General features: G+C 41.1%; 1 protein-coding gene across 1 annotated transcript in view; it reads left to right on the top strand.

Moving 5' to 3' along the window:
• LOC127361315 (retinal guanylyl cyclase 2-like) overlaps positions 1 to 15,093 on the top strand; it is a 52,255-nt gene extending 37,162 nt beyond the window's left edge. Inside the window, exons 10-24 of the mRNA XM_051395843.1 lie at positions 831 to 915; positions 1,289 to 1,405; positions 1,566 to 1,649; positions 2,039 to 2,215; positions 5,953 to 6,106; positions 10,714 to 10,857; positions 11,075 to 11,223; positions 11,392 to 11,555; positions 11,907 to 12,030; positions 12,135 to 12,203; positions 12,732 to 12,906; positions 13,721 to 13,819; positions 13,956 to 14,041; positions 14,184 to 14,269; positions 14,499 to 15,093. Of these exons, the coding sequence (XP_051251803.1) occupies positions 831 to 915; positions 1,289 to 1,405; positions 1,566 to 1,649; positions 2,039 to 2,215; positions 5,953 to 6,106; positions 10,714 to 10,857; positions 11,075 to 11,223; positions 11,392 to 11,555; positions 11,907 to 12,030; positions 12,135 to 12,203; positions 12,732 to 12,906; positions 13,721 to 13,819; positions 13,956 to 14,041; positions 14,184 to 14,269; positions 14,499 to 14,586 (1,801 nt within the window). The 3' untranslated portion in view covers positions 14,587 to 15,093. The remainder of the gene's footprint in view (positions 1 to 830; positions 916 to 1,288; positions 1,406 to 1,565; positions 1,650 to 2,038; positions 2,216 to 5,952; positions 6,107 to 10,713; positions 10,858 to 11,074; positions 11,224 to 11,391; positions 11,556 to 11,906; positions 12,031 to 12,134; positions 12,204 to 12,731; positions 12,907 to 13,720; positions 13,820 to 13,955; positions 14,042 to 14,183; positions 14,270 to 14,498) is intronic.
• Positions 15,094 to 16,932: the final 1,839 nt, after the last annotated feature.

Raw genomic sequence — 16,932 nt, 5'->3', positions numbered from 1 at the left:
TATACCAAGGTGCTAGTCTCCTATGTTTTAATAATTTCCTTTTTATAGGAGCGATAGAGTCTAATGTTGATCGTAGTGAGCCTGTAGCACTATCGACAAGATTATCAATTTCAGAGGGACTAAAGTCGTTATAGGACTCTGTTAAATTCAGACATGGCATTGAATTAAACACTGAAGGAATCTCCTCCTTAAATTTAGCTACAGCACTGTCAGATAGACATCTGCTGTAGGAAGTTTTGCCTAATGGCTTATAATCTAATAGTATGAATTCAAAAGTTATTAAATAATGGTCAGATAGAAAAGGATTATGTGGGATTAAATGTTCAATCTCAATGCCATATGATAAAACAAGGTCAAGAGTGTGATTAAAACAATGAGTTGGTTTATTTACACTCTGACAGAAGCCAATTGAGTCTATTAATGATATAAATGCATTACTAAGGCAGTCATTGTCAACATCCACATGAATATTAAAATCACCTACAATAATTAGTTTATCTGATTTAAGGACTAAACTTGATAAAAACTCTGAGAATTCAGATATAAAATCAGAGTACGGTCCAGGAGCGCGGTACACTATAACAAATAGAACTGGCTGCAGTGTTTTCCAGTTTGGGTGAGAAAGACTAAGAACAAGGCTTTCAAATGAATTATAATTTAGTTTAGGTTTAGGGTCCATTAAAACGCTCGAATCATATATGGCTGCCACTCCACCTCCTCGGCCTGTGCCTCGAGGAATGTGAACAAAAGGTTGGTGGTTTGATTCCCGGCTCCTCCTGCTGCATGTTGAAGTGTCCTTGAGCACTAATAATAATGATCTGTGTCTACAGGAAGTACAAGAGAGCAGCGACTATCACCAAACTCATCCTGACTCTGGACGATATTGTCTTCATCGACACTCAAGTCAGCAGGAAGGTCAGAAACAATTTACCCATTAACAGTACTGCTTGTACTGATACTAGTACTGAAGTCAAGTTTTATATACAGCACAAAGTTACAAATGCCATCTAATTTGGGAAGAGAAGGGCTTCAACACAATCCCAGAGGGGAAACAGGATCCAGGACCAGCACTGTTTATAAGGACGTTGCTTTGAAATGAGTTTAATGTAATATCCAATGTGGGTTTTACTCATTGATTATGTTTAGTAGCCTGAGCACCAAGAACATTAGTGTAGTCGGATGTGGAGGCTTTATTTTTCATTCCTCTACCAGGGTTAGGGTGGAACTGCTTATGTGTTTCTGTTGTTGTTTGTTGATATTCTGGTTCATTCTGTTGTTGTTTCTATAGAAACTGAATGACGAGTCAATCATGAGAAGTCTTCTGGAAATTAAAACTCCAATCCGCTCGATTGCTCGAAGTTACATCCTGACAACACCTGAAAGCTCCAACATTGGAATACTGGAGGTACACCTGTACCTGTCTGTTTACCTGTACCTATACCTGTCTGTTTACCTGTACCTGTCTGTGTACCTGTACCTCTCTGTTTACCTATACCTGTCTGTTTACCTGTACCTGTCTGTCTGACTTACTGACTCTGTACTTTGATTGGTTGTGTTGTTACCAGGGCGACTGGGTTTGGCTGAAGAAGATACATGTTGGAAAGACAATAACAGCCATCAATCAAAAAACCCAGAGTCTGTTCAGCCAGGTACGACGAATGGAAGCTGGATGGATGCAATGTTGGGTTTTTTTGCCTTTTATTGCCTTTATTAGATACTGACAGCCGAAGATAGACAGGAAAGGGGGCAGAGAGAGAGGGGATGACACGTAGCAAAGGGCCACAGGTCGGATACGAACCCAGGCCTCTGCAGCAACTCCATACATGGGTCACCAGCTCTACCGACTGAGCTAACCAGGCGCCCATGTTTTTCATGTTTACATTAAATCATATATGGACATTAGATTAAGTTCACATATTGACAATAGAACTGATTAATATATAGAAATGTAATTAAATATATATACATTAAATTGAATAATATATAGAAATTAAACTGAATACATTTTAATAATATATTTTCTATGTCTTCTGTCCAGTTGAGGGAGATGCGACATGAGAATCTGAACCTGTACTTGGGTCTGTTTCTGGACTCGGGGATCTTTGCTCTGGTGGTGGAACACTGTCCTCGAGGAAGTCTGGCCGACCTGCTGGCCGACAGCAATGTGAGACTGGACTGGATGTTCAAGTCCTCCCTGCTCATGGACCTGATCAAGGTTTATACTCCTGATACTACCACTACTATTACTACTAATACTACTATTACTATTATTACTATTACTATTACTATTATTACTATTACTATTACTATGATCCTGGTGGAGCCTCCTGCCATGGTCCTGCCAGATTGCCATTGCCAGTACTGTTGTTGCTGTGCACCTGTCTGTCTGTCTGTCTGTCTCTCGCTCTCTCTCTCTCTGCCTCTCTCTCTCACTCACTCTCTCTCGCTCTGCCTCTCTCTCTCTCTCTCTCTCTCTCTCTCACCCCAACTGGTCGAGACAGACAACCACCCACCTAGAGCCAAAGGATCTGTCCTAGGTTTCTGCCTTTTAACAGGCAGTTTTTCCTTGCCCTTGTCGCCAAGTGCTTGCTCATGGTGGTACTGTTGGGTCTCTGTAATTAATGTTTTAAAGAGTTCGGTCTAGACCTGCTCTGTTTGAAAAGTGTCCTGAGATAACTTCTGTTATGAATTGGCACTATACAAATAAAATTGAATTGAATTGAATTGAATTACTATTACTACTATTATTACTATTATTACTATTAGGCCTACAACTATTATTATTACTACTATTACTACTATTATTACTATTACTATTACTACCACTACTATTACTATTATTACTATTACTACTTTTACTACTATTACTACCACTACTTAGACTTAGACTTTCTTTGTCATTTAGATTTGCATCAAAAGTGAAATTTCGTTACAATGGCACATAGCACAACAGGAATAGAGGAGAGGCAGTATGTACAGTCAAAAAATAGATATCCAAATATTAAACTTTTTAATATTAAAAAAAGAGAAGAGAAACCCGTAGATAATATATATTGCACAGTTTTAGAACTTTTGTATATAATACAAATAAGAAAAATACGATAAATATATCTTTTGTATAAAAGACGAAGAAGATTAAAATAACGCAATATAAAGTTAATAATAAGATAAATATAAGATAGCTTAGTCCTTTGTAGGTGTATGGTTGAGGACGGGGAGAGAAGGGGGAATGGTTATACAGTGTTCAGCAGTCTTATGGCATGTCGAAAGAAGCTATTGTTAAGTCTGGCTGTTCTGCTCCGCAGGCTGCGGAACCTCCTTCCAGAGGCCAGCAGTGACAACAGTCCATGGTGGGGGTGGGAGGGGTCACTGGTGATGTTTTGAGCCCTGGTCAAACAGCGTTTCTTTGCAATGTCCTGGAGGGGAGGAAGTGAAGTCCCAATGATTTCTCCGCTGTCCTCACCACCCTCTGTAGGCTTTTCCAGTCAGAGGCACTACAGGCCGCCGACCAGACTGAGATGCAGTTGGTCAGGATGCTCTCTATAGTTCTTCTGTAGAAGGTGGTGAGAATGGGAGCGGGTAGTACTATTACTACTATTACTATTACTACTATTACTCATACTATTAATACTACTACTGCTACTACTACCACTACTACTACTATTGGTGTTATCCATTTGTCTCGTAAATCCCCCGCCCGAGTTGGAAAGTGTAAATCTCGCAGCTATCTCGCGACATTTCACCGAGACACACCCCCTTTTGGTCGTAATATCAGCCGTCACACTCGGGGCTCCTCAGGGTACACCAAGCTAAATGAGGGTGAATGTACGACTCGCAAAACAAAGATGGCTACGCCCATATATATATATTTTTTTTAAAGTATATTTTTGGGGCTTTTATGGCCTTTATTGTAGTGTCAGCTGAAAACAGACAGGAAAGGGGGGCAGAGAGAGAGGGGATGACACGCATCAAAGGGTCACAGGTCGGATTCGAACCCTGGGCCACTGCAACAAGGACTCAGCCTTGGTACATGGGTCGCCAGCTCTACCCACTGAGCTATCCGGGTGCCCTGCGCCCATATTTCATGGTGTTGAGATGTATTTTCTTTGTATTTGTACTACGTTGGTCATTTTAATGTCGATTTTAAATGCTCATACACACTTGCTTACATTGCTGCTTTAGTCCGGTCACCAATTTATGCATTGCACGGTGTTGCTGTGCGTGCAATACAATGTAAAGTTTTGTTTTCTAGCTGGTTTGCTAAATAGGCTAATGTAGCTAATAATAACACTAGCCTGCCACTGCCCCTGGTGGCTCGAGACAAACGGGCTTGTTACCGTGCACTTGTTGAAATTTAAATAGGCGAAAATGGCAAAATATTATTGAAATGTAAGACTTGCAATAACGGAATTACTTGAAATGTTAGTGTTTCTGTAGAAAAACATTATTATTTCACATTGAGCTTGTTTAGATGAGCCACAAGCAATAACAACACAGCTGCTGCACTGGTGGCGTCCATGTTCTTTTCGACTCGTAATGCCCAAAGACAAATGGAATGCTATAAGTGGTACAAGCCAGGCAATTACGTTACGTTCTCGCGTCAGAGCAACTCAGGCGGGGGATTTACAAGACAAACGGATAGCACCATATTACTACCACTACTGTTACTATTATTATTACTACTAGTACTGAGATACTACTACTACTACTGAAATAATACTACTAGTACTGGGATACTACTACTAGTACTGAGATAATACTACTAGTACTGAGATAATATTATTAGTACTGGAATACTACTACTAATTCAATTCAATTTTATTTGTATAGCGCCAATTCATAACAGAAGTTATCTCAGGACACTTTCCAAATAGAGCAGGTGTAGACCGAACTCCTTATAACATTATTTACAGAGACCCAACAGTACCACCACGAGCAAGCACTTGGCGACAAGGGCAAGGAAAAACTGCCTGTTAAAAGGCAGAAACCTAGGACAGATCCTTCTGCTCTAGGTGGGTGGTCGTCTGTCTTGACCAGTCGGGGTGAAAGAGAGAGAGAGACAGAGAGAGAAAGAGAGAGAGACAGACAGACAGACAGACGCACAGCAACAACAGTAGCAACAACTACACTAATAGTAGTGACTGATGATGAACATGACAACAGCAACGATGGGGGACAATGAGCAGTGACAACAGCAACAACAGTAACCGTAGCTATAATAATACTTATAATAATAATAACACTAATATCAGTGATATTGGCAATTGTAGTCAAGCAGGACCATGGCAGGAGGCTCCACCAGGATCCATGAGAACCTACAAGACGAGAAAGCACAAGAACTCCGGGGAAGAAGTGAAGTTAGTCACATGCATTAATGGGACATGAATGAGTGCAGAAAGAGAGAAAGGAAGAGAGGAGCTCAGTGTATCATGGGAAATCCCCCGATAGTCTAGGCCTATAGCAGCATAACTAAGGGATGGTTCAGGACTCACCTGATCCAGCCCTAACTATAAGCTTTATCAAAGAGGAATGTCTTAAGCCTACTATTGAATGTGGTGAGGGTGTCTGCCTCCTGAACCACAACTGAAAGCTGGTTCCACAGGAGAGGAGCTTGGTAACTGAGGGCTCTGGCTCCTGTTCTACTTTTTGAGACTATAGGAACCACAAGTAGCCCAGCATTCAGAGAACGTAGTGTTCTAGTGGGTACTAGTACTGGGATACTACAACTAGTACTGAGATACTACTACTAGTACTGGGATAATACTACTAGTACTGAGATAATACTACTAGTAGTGAGATACTACTACTAGTAGTGAGATACTACTACTAGTACTGGGATAATATTACAACTGTTCCTTCAAGCGTTCATCTACCATCCCGCCTAGAAAGAGGAGAAAGACTTTTTTTGTATTCTAAATGAAACCTTTATTTAAAGCTTTCTGTGTGTTTCAGGGGATGAAGTACCTCCATCTACGAGGGCTGAGTCATGGTCGGCTCAAGTCCACAAACTGTTTAGTGGATGGACGCTTCGTTCTCAAAATAACAGACTATGGACTTCCCATGATCCTTCACTCTCAGAGCCTCAGCCTTCCTGAAGACCCTCAAGGTAAAAACTGAAACAGGAAGCTGAACATTTGTTTCTGCTGCTGAAGTGGACAAAAAATATTATATCAATTCAATTCAATTCAATTTTATTTGTATAGCGCCAATTCATAACAGAAGTTATATCAGGACACTTTTCAAATAGAGCAAGTCTAGACCGAACTCTTTATAACATTATTTACAGAGACCCAACAGTACCACCATGAGCAAGCACTTGGCGACAAGGGCAAGGAAAAACTGCCTGTTAAAAGGCAGAAACCTAGGACAGATCCTTCAGCTCTAGGTGGGTGGTCGTCTGTCTCGACCAGTTGGGATGAGAGAGAGAGAGAGAGAAACACAGAGAGACAGACAGACAGACGCACAGCAACAACAGTATTGGTAAAGGCAATCTAGCAGGACCATGGCAGGAGGCTCCACCAGGATCGATAAGAACCTGCGAGACGAGAAAGCACAAGAACTCCGGGGAAGAAGTGAAGTTAGTAACATGCAATAATGGGACATGAATGAGTGCATAAAGAGAGAGGAAGGGAGGGGCTCAGTGCACCATGGGAAATCCCCCGATAGTCTAGGCCTATAGCAGCATAACTAAGGGATGGTTCAGGACTCACCTGATCCAGCCCTAACTATAAGCTTTATCAAAGAGGAATGTCTTAAGCCTACTCTTGAATGTGGTGATTGTGTCTGCCTCCCGAACCACAACTGGAAGCTGGTTCCACAGGAGAGGAGCTTGGTAACTGAAGGCTCTGGCTCCTGTTCTACTTTTAGAGACTATAGGAACCACAAGTAGCCCAGCATTCAGAGAACGTAGTGTTCTAGTGGGGTAATAGGGTACTATGAGCTCTTTAAGATATGAAGGGGCCTGACCATGAAGAGCTTTATAGGTGAGGAGGAGGATTTTAAATTCAATTCTACATTTTACAGGGAGCCAATGCAGAGTAGCTAGTACAGGAGAGATGTGATCTCTTTTTCTAGTTCCTGTCAGTACTCTTGCTGCAGCATTCTGAATTAATTGGAGCGTTTTAATGGACTTATTGGGGCAACCTGATAATAAAGAGTTGCAGTAATCCAGCCTTGAAGTAACAAATGCATGGATTAGTTTTTCTGCATCTGTCTGTGATAGTATGTGTCTAATTTTTGTAATATTATGTAAATGAAAGAAGGCGGTCCTAGAGGTCTGCTTTATGTGGGAGTTAAATGACAAATCCTGATCAAAGATAACTAACCTAACCCTAAAGATGTTCCCTTAATTGGCACTTCTTTACTGGATATGATTAATCTTTCTTATTATCAGGATATGTACCACAGTCCTTTAAAGTAGCTGTAATTAAACCCCTTCTTAAAAAGTCTACTCTGACCCAGGGGTTTTAGCCAACTATAGACCGATTTCTAACCCCCGTTCCTCTCTAAGATTCTGGAGAAAGTAGTCGCCAAAGAGTTGTGTGACTTTCTACATAACAATAGTTTATTTGAGGATTTTCAGTCAGGATTTAGAGTTCATCATAGCACAGAGACAGCTCTGGTTAAAGTTAATAATGACCTTCTGACTGCTTCTGACAATGGACTTGTCTCTGTACTTGTATTATTAGATCTTAGTGCTGCATTTGACACCATTGACCATGATATTCTTTACAGAGACTTGAGCATCAAATTGGCATTAAAGGAACTGCCCTAACCTGGTTTAAGTCATACTTATCAGATCGTACTCAGTTTGTACATGTTAACGATGAATCCTCCATAAATACTAAAGTTAGTCATGGAGTTCCACAAGGTTCTGTACTTGGACCAATACTATTTACTTTATATATGCTCCCTTTAGGCAACATTATTAGGAATCACTCCATTAACTTTCACTGTTATGCAGATGATACGCAGTTATATCTATCAATCAAACCCAATGAAATTAATCAATTATCTAAATTACAAACATGTCTTAAGGACATAAAATCCTGGATGACCTGCAATTTTCTGATGTTAAACTCAGAAAAAACCGAAATTCTTGTTCTTGGCCCCAAAAACCTTAGAGACTCATTGTCTAAAGATATAGTCACTCTAGATGGCATTAACTTGGCCTCTAGCACCACTGTCAGGAATCTTGGAGTTATCTTTGATCAGGATTTGTCATTTAACTCCCACATAAAGCAGACCTCTAGGACTGCCTTCTTTCATTACGTAATATTAGAAAAATTAGACACATACTATCACAGACAGATGCAGAAAAACTAATCCATGCATTTGTTACTTCAAGGCTGGATTACTGCAACTCTTTATTATCAGGTTGCCCCAATAAGTCCATTAAAACGCTCCAATTAATTCAGAACGCTGCAGCACGAGTACTGACAGGAACTAGAAAAGAGATCACATCTCTCCTGTACTAGCTACTCTGCATTGGCTCCCTATAAAATGTAGAATTGAATTTAAAATACTCCTCCTCACCTATAAAGCTCTTCATGGTCAGGCCCCTTCATATCTTAAAGAGCTCATAGTACCCTATTACCCCACTAGAACACTACGTTCTCTGAATGCTGGGCTACTTGTGGTTCCTATAGTCTCTAAAAGTAGAACAGGAGCCAGAGCCTTCAGTTACCAAGCTCCTCTCCTGTGGAACCGGCTTCCAGTTGTGGTTCGGGAGGCAGACACCCTCACCACTTTCAAGAGTAGGCTTAAGACATTCCTCTTTGATAAAGCTTATAGTTAGGGCTGGATCAGGTGAGTCCTGAACCATCCCTTAGTTATGCTGCTATAGGCCTAGACTATCGGGGGATTTCCCATGGTGCACTGAGCTACTCTCTTCCTCTCTCTTTCTGCACTCATTCATGTCCCTTTAATGCATGTTACTAACTCCACTTCTTCCCCGGAGTTCTTGTGCTTTCTCGTCTCGCAGGTTCTCATGGATCCTGGTGGAGCCTCCTGCCATGGTCCTGCTTGACTGCCATTGCCAATACTGTTGTTGCTGTGCACCTGTCTGTCTGTCTGTCTGTCTGTCGCTCTCTCTCTCTCTCTCTCTCTCTCTCTCTCTCTCTCTCTCTCTCCACCCCAACTGGTCGAGACAGACGACCACCCACCTAGAGCCGGAGGATCTGTCCTAGGTTTCTGCCTTTTAACAGGCAGTTTTTCCTTGCCCTTGTCGCCAAGTGCTTGCTCATGGTGGTACTGTTGGGTCTCTGTAATTAATGTTAAAGAGTTCGGTCTAGACCTGCTCTATTTGAAAAGTGTCCTGAGATAACTTCTGTTATGAATTGGCGCTATACAAATAAAATTGAATTGAATTGAATTGAATTGAATAACTCCAAGATTCCTGACAGTGGTGCTAGAGGCCAAGTTAATGCCATCTAGAGTAACTATATCTTTAGACAGTGAGTCTCTAAGGTTTTTGGGGCCAAGGACAAGAATTTCGTTTTTTTCTGAGTTTAACATCAGAAAATTGCAGCTCATCCAGGATTTTATGTCCTTAAGACATGTTTGTAATTTAGATAATTGATTAATTTCTTCGGGCTTGATTGATAGATATAACTGCGTATCATCTGCATAACAGTGAAAGTTAATGGAGTGATTCCTAATAATGTTGCATAAAGGGAGCATATATAAAGTAAATAGTATTGGTCCAAGTACAGAACCTTGTGGAACTCCATGACTATTTATTGAAGATTCATCATTAACATGTACAAACTGCGAGTGATCTGATAAATATGACTTAAACCAGCTTAGTGCGGTTCCTTTAATGCCAATTTTTTGCTCAAGTCTATGTAAAAGAATACTATGGTCAATGGTGTCAAATGTAGCACTAAGATCTAATAATACAAGTACAGAGACAAGTCCATTGTCTGAAGGAATCAAAAGGTCATTATTAACTTTAACCAGAGCTGTCTCTGTGCTATGATGAACTCTAAATCCTGACTGAAAAACCTCAAATAAACTATTGTTATGTAAAAAGTCACACAACTCTTTGGCGACTACTTTCTCCAGAATCTTAGAGAGGAAGGGGAGGTTAGAAATCGGTCTATAGTTGGCTAGAATCCCTGGGTCAAGAGTGGGCTTTTTAAGAAGGGGTTTAATTACAGCTATTTTAAAGGACTGTGGTACATATCCTGATAATAAAGAAAGATTAATCATATCCAGTAAAGAAGTGCCAATAAAGGGTACGACTTCTTTAAGCAGCCTAGTTGGGATCGGGTCCAATAGACAGGTCGATGGCTTCAATATAGAAATTACTGAAGTTAACTGGTGAAGATCGATAGCAGAAAAACAGTCTAAATATACATCTAAGCTTACATTAGTTAAAGTTCCTGAACTTGGATAGCCACTGATAACAGTTGATGGTTGTACCACGGTGCTAGTTTCCTTTGTTTTAATAATTTCCTTTTTATAGGAGCGATAGAATCTAATGTTGATCGTAGTGAGCCTGCAGCACTATCAACAAGATTATCAATTTCGGAGGGACTAAAGTTATTATAGGACTCTGTTAAATTCAGACATGGCATTGAAATAAACACTGATGGAATCTCCTCCTTAAATTTAGCTACAGCACTGTCAGATAGACATCTGCTGTAGGAAGTTTTTCCTAATGGCTTGTCATATCTGTCTGTCTGTCTATCATACCTGTCTGTCTGTCAGAGCTGCTGTGGACAGCTCCTGAGCTTTTGAGGAATCCGGTTCGAGGAGGCTCGTTTGCTGGAGACGTCTTCAGTTTCTCCATCATCATACAGGAAGTGATCTCACGATCGCTGCCATACGCCATGATGGACATGCCTGCCCACGGTCTGTCTGTCTGACTTCCTGTCTGTGTTCCTCTGTGTCTGTCTGACCACCTGTCTGTCTGACTGTGTTCCTCTGTGTCTGTCTGACTAGCTGTCTGTGTCCCTATCTGTCTCCCAGAGATCGTGGAGCGTCTGAAACAGCCTCCTCCTCTCTGCAGACCACCTGTCTGTGTTCCTGTCTGTCTGACCAGCTTTCTGTGTTCCTGTCTGTCTCTTAGAGATTGTGGAGCGTCTGAAGCAGCCTCCTCCTGTCTGCAGACCACTGGTTTCGGTGGATGAAGCTCCTGCTGAGTGTCTCAGTCTGATGAATGACGGTTGGAATGAAGATCCGAGTAAGAGGCCGAGCTTCGATGACATTTTCAAACAGGTGAGTGGTGCTGCAGCGCTGCCACCTGCTGGCTTGTGTGGAGAATGGTTTGTTTGTAACAGTTCACATAAGATACCCACTTTCCATTTATTCCGGTTTTAAGAGCAAAGAAAAAACACTTCTTTCAGATTTTTCCCGAGAACAGATGTCAGTGTTTTGTGTTTGCAGTTTCGGGGCATTAACAGAGGGAAGAGGGCGAACATCATCGACTCCATGTTGCGGATGTTGGAACAGTACAGTTCAAACCTGGAGGATCTGATCAGAGAGCGAACGGATGAACTGGAGGTTGAGAGAAACAAGACCGATAAGCTGATCGGACAGCTCCTACCAAAGTAAGACTCACTTCAGACTGAAATAATTAAGTACAGGTTTGGTACAGCAGTGACACCAGCAGAACCTCACCTGGACCTGCAGCTGTTTTCATCAAACACAGAGCAGCAGAACTCCAGTTTCATTACCAAAAACTTCCATTCCCACCTGACAACACAACACATCATTTCACCTGTTCAGTCAGACAGGAGACATTTTCTTCTGTTTCTGGTTTACTCTCATCCTGATCTGAAGAAACAATGCAGTGATAGTAGTGAAAGACTGGATGGATGTATATCTATGATATTCTTTACTCTCTTAAAAAGTATGTCTTGTCATAAGTGTGTGTTTGTGTGTGTGTGTGTCTTTTTCAGGTCTGTGGCTCAGTCTCTGAAGAAAGGTAAACCAGTCCAACCTGAACATTATTCAGACTGCACACTTTACTTCAGTGATATCGTTGGATTTACGACCATTTCAGCTCTCAGTGAACCCATTGAGGTACAAACTATTGAAACATCTACTGATACCCAGTATCCTTCACTGTTTACATCAACCTGGATGTGTGTGTTTGTGTGTGTGTGTGTGTGTGCGTGTGTGTGCAGGTTGTCGACCTGCTGAATGACCTCTACACTATGTTTGATGCCATCATTGCGACTCATGATGTCTACAAGGTAGGTAGAACTCTTGTGATGTCTAAATGCCAGCGATGGTTTTTTGTTAATACCATCAGGATCAAGTCTCTGAATGTTTGTAAACCTAAATAATAATATTTCAGCCAACTCACGTTTGAAATGTTTATTACAGCAGTATAGCATATTTAGATTTTGGCATCTAGGCTCCGACCTCATCACTCCCCGCAGATATGTTTACATAGAGATATTGGGGAGTGATGCGCAAATACCTTAATCCCCAGTCAGAGCCTACAGGTGGATGCTGGGGTGGTGGTGGGGCTTACAACGCAGCAGGCTGCAATAGCTTACAGAGCAGCAGCAGCAATACGGATGCAGGGCAACAGCAGCATTGACAGAGCAGAGGGAGAGCAGGGCAGTTTAAATAGACCGCCAGATTGGAGGGGAGCGCTTGTTTGGTGATTATGGAACAGGGCATGTCATGTGTGTAATCAGCGCAGCTCGAGTTGACTGCCTGAACCAGCTCGCAGGCTCCGCTTCATAAACATGTTTTGTGTGTTTTGTTTGCAGGTGGAAACTATTGGAGACGCCTATATGGTGGCTTCAGGTATTCCCAACAGAAATGGGAATCGACATGCAGCTGAAGTGGCCAACATGTCTCTGGACATCCTGCACTCAATAGGAGCTTTTAAGATCAAACACATGCCTGAGATTAAAGTCAAAATACGCATCGGACTGCACTCTGGTACACACAAACAGTTTTTAATACTTTGATTTTAAGCAACGCTCCCTGAAAAGTGAGTAAAAAAAAAAAGTAGAGATTTCACCAGTTATTAGTTCAACATCGGCTAAACATCAGCCAGTCATCGGCCAGACTACCAATAATAAACCAGTCCCTCCAGAAAAATGTGGCGTTTTTTTGTGATTGTTGCGGGCAAAAATCCTTGATTATGTGGCACGTTTTCTTAAAAAATGCGAAGAAATATGCGTCATATTTATGTAATTTTATGCGATGAAATTGCGGGAACTTGCAAAAATTGTGGGAACTTGCAAAAAATTGCGAGAACTTGCAAAAACTGCGGTTTGATGAAAAAGAGGGAAAAAAAGTGATTCCCCCAACACCCTCTCCTCACTAGGCTTCATCGCAGGGTTTGCAGCTTTTCGATGACGCTCACATCGCATAATTACGTCACTTCATAATGGCTGCTCTTGTGTGAACTAAATGCAACATTTTTCAACTTTCTGCTAAGATATATGTGACTTTTTTGCCACGAAAATGCGGGGATTATGAAATCATGCAAGCCCCGCATATTTTGCGTGGAAATCCGCAATTTATGCGGCGAAGGTGCGGCTGATTATGCATAGAATTATGCGATCTCATAATCGCGTTTTTCTGGAGGGACTGATAAACACTGACTTTGTGCTGTCATTCAGACACTCATCCTTCATCTGTAAAGTTGTGATTTATTAACTGTGAAGAGTTCCTGACAGTTTAGGGTTAGGGCTAGATTTAGTCATCAACTGGGTGATGATCTGTCTGTCTGTCTGTCTGTCCTTAGGGCCAGTGGTAGCAGGTGTAGTCGGTCTCACGATGCCCAGGTACTGTCTGTTTGGAGACACAGTGACCACAGCCTCTCACATGGAAGCCAGCGGACTGCGTATGTTACAATCAGTGATTCTGTAGAAAATGACTGGAACTGTTTAATCTGACATAAATATTTCTGTTGGTGTTTGAATAATGAGTCAAGATCAATGACTCATATTTAATAATCATTTTGTGTTTGTGGTCTCCAGCCTACAGGATCCACATCAGTCTTAGTACAGTGAAGGTCCTGACCAGTCTCAAACTGGGATACCACATAGACACCAGAAAGGCCCAGGTACAATGACAGTTCTGTACTGTTTGACCCTAACCCCCCTAAGCTTTACCCCTAATCCAACAGGACATTGGCCATTTTTAATTTAGAGGCCACTTATATGTGTTGTAGAACAGAACTGAAATGTGATCAAACGTTTTTGAAGGTGAAAGGTACGGTGGACACGTACTGGCTGATGGGTCGAGATGATTTTGATAAACCTCTTCCTGTTCCTCCAGACCTCATTGGGGGGTAAGAACACACACAGACACACACAGACATTTACAACACATCATGAATATGATAAGAATTGTTAGTGAAACGAAATTGATTGCTCTGAGGTCAAAAACTGTTTCTTTGAATATTTTACATATTTTTCATAACTCTCTCGCTAACCTCTGTCTCCATAACCTGTCTCTCTCTTTCTAAACTGTCTCTCTAACCTGTCTCTCTCTATCTCTGTAACCTATCTCACTCTCAGGGCCAGTAACCATGGTATCAGTCTGGATGAGATTCCAATAGAAAGAAGACAAAAGTTTCTGGACCGACAGAAGAAGATGAAGAAATGATGTCATCACACAGACAGACAGACAGACAGACAGACAGACGCAGTCACACACACAGCACAGTAACACACACACATATACACATACACACACACACTACCTCGAGTATTGGACTCTGCTTTGAAGGACAGTTTATTAGCTTGTGAGACATTTTCAGCCAAAACCTGAACGGAGACATGTACACGGACTGATTTCTACTTCCTGTTTGTAGAGCTGAAGGACACTCGGCTCTAATTGATTAATCATTTATTGATCCAGTCAATCTCTGTGCCTCACATGGGTCTGTGATACATTAATACTCTCTGTATACAGTAATACTACCATAACATAGTAAATGTATGCATTTACATATACATTACTAACCAGATATATAATGTAGCAGTACATATACAATATTATATTATATAGATTGTCATGTTCTTTAGTGCAGTGCATGCTGGGAAAGACTCCCTCTGTGAGACTGTTAAAGAATTAATCAATGAGTAAATTAATAAATTAATGAATACATGAGTGAATGAATGAGTGTACCCTTTACTTTTACCTCAACATTTTGTCCTACTGGAGCTGCAGTGATCAGTTTCTGATAATCAATAATCAGTTGTTTGGCTGAAACCTTTATTGATTGTTCAGTCTTTTTCTGTCATGTCAGCAATGTGTTATTCATTACATGTCTTTAGTTTTCTTGTCTAAAGTCACAAATGGCCTACATCTCTCGCAGTCACATATTTATCATTACTGAAGACAAACAGCATGAAGAAGGTATTAAAATGTAAATATACATGAGAAAACTTCCCATCATCCATTTCATCTAACCTTCTTTAAGATTAGATCTTATGTGATGTACTTGAAGGCACCTCACACCTTTTAAAAGATGTAAATGACAGCCAACTGGTTTTGCTCAGCACTATCAGTTATAATCTGAATATAACAATTCAATTCAATTCAATTTTATTTGTATAGCGCCAATTCATAACAGAAGTTATCTCAGGACACTTTTCAAATAGAGCAGGTCTAGACCGAACTCTTTATAACATTATTTACAGAGACCCAACAGTACCATCGTGAGCAAGCACTTGGCGACAAGGGCAAGGAAAAACTGCTTTTCAAGAGGCAGAAACCTTGGACAGACCCTTCGGCTCTAGGTGGGTGGTCATCTGCCTCGACCGGTTGGGGTGAGAGAGAGAGAGAGAGACAGGTGCACAGCAACAACAGTTGCTCCACCAGGATCGATAAGAACCTGCGAGACGAGAAAGCACAAGAACTCCGGGGAAGAAGTGAAGTTAGTAACATGCATTAATGGAACATGAATGAGTGCATAAAGAGAGAGGAAGAGAGGAGTTCAGTGCACCATGGGAAATCCCCCGATAGTCTAGGCCTATAGCAGCATAACTAAGGGATGGTTCGGGACTCACCTGATCCACCCCTAACTATAAGCTTTATCAAAGAGGAATGTCTTAGAAAGAGAGAGGAGGAGAGGTGTCGTGGAAATTCTTCTCAAAGTTGAGAGGTGCTAAGTCTCTGAAGAACTTTCAAGCTGGTGTGATAATCAAGTCACTTTAATTCATGCAGCATGGAGAGAAGGTCACATAGTGAATGTTCTCTCTCGACTTCCAAAGTGCTCTCCCTTATATACATTTCAGTGCATCTCATTACATTACAAACAATGAAACCCCGTTTGTCTTGCAAATGTTACTCCTGTAAATCCAGGTCTCTCTCACCAAATGGTCCTTCCATCTGGGCCTTCCCCCTGGCTCTTCTTATCATAAAACTCAACCCTTTGACCAGGGGCACATCTATTTTATTACCCCCAAATCCTGTTTCTTTCCCTCATTCCCTCCTTTTGACACAACGTGTCAACTAGACACAATATTTCCTTTAAACATTTTAACAAAATTACTAATGATTAAAAATTACAAGTTATTATGAACAAATTTTTAACCTCAAACAATACAAAAGAAACAAAAAGAAAAATCAAAAACACATTATATCACTCTGACTATACCAATACTTCATCTTCATCACTTTCACTGTATGGATTTCCTGGGGCCCAATCTGCTATGGTACAACATTCTTCACTATCATTACTTTGTTCCAAAGGTATTTTCACATAGACTGGTGTAATTTCCTCCTCCAATTACCCCCCCTATCCATCTGTACATGTTTGGCTGGTCTGCAAAATACTGAACTAGACTAATTACAGGATCCAAACAAGGACATTGTTTTACATCTAGTTAGAATAAAGACTTAGGATGTCATCTTCCTCTGGGATCTCCTGATCCTGCGTAGGTGACATGCCAATGCAACTTCTACCCTCTGAGTCCTGTATAGTTGTGGATTTATGGGACCTTT

Source organism: Dicentrarchus labrax, unplaced genomic scaffold, assembly GCF_905237075.1.
Source record: "Dicentrarchus labrax unplaced genomic scaffold, dlabrax2021, whole genome shotgun sequence".
Classification (NCBI taxonomy): domain Eukaryota; kingdom Metazoa; phylum Chordata; class Actinopteri; family Moronidae; genus Dicentrarchus; species Dicentrarchus labrax.
The sequence above is the reverse complement of the archived record's forward strand: the minus strand, read 5'-3'. Positions and strand labels throughout refer to the sequence as shown.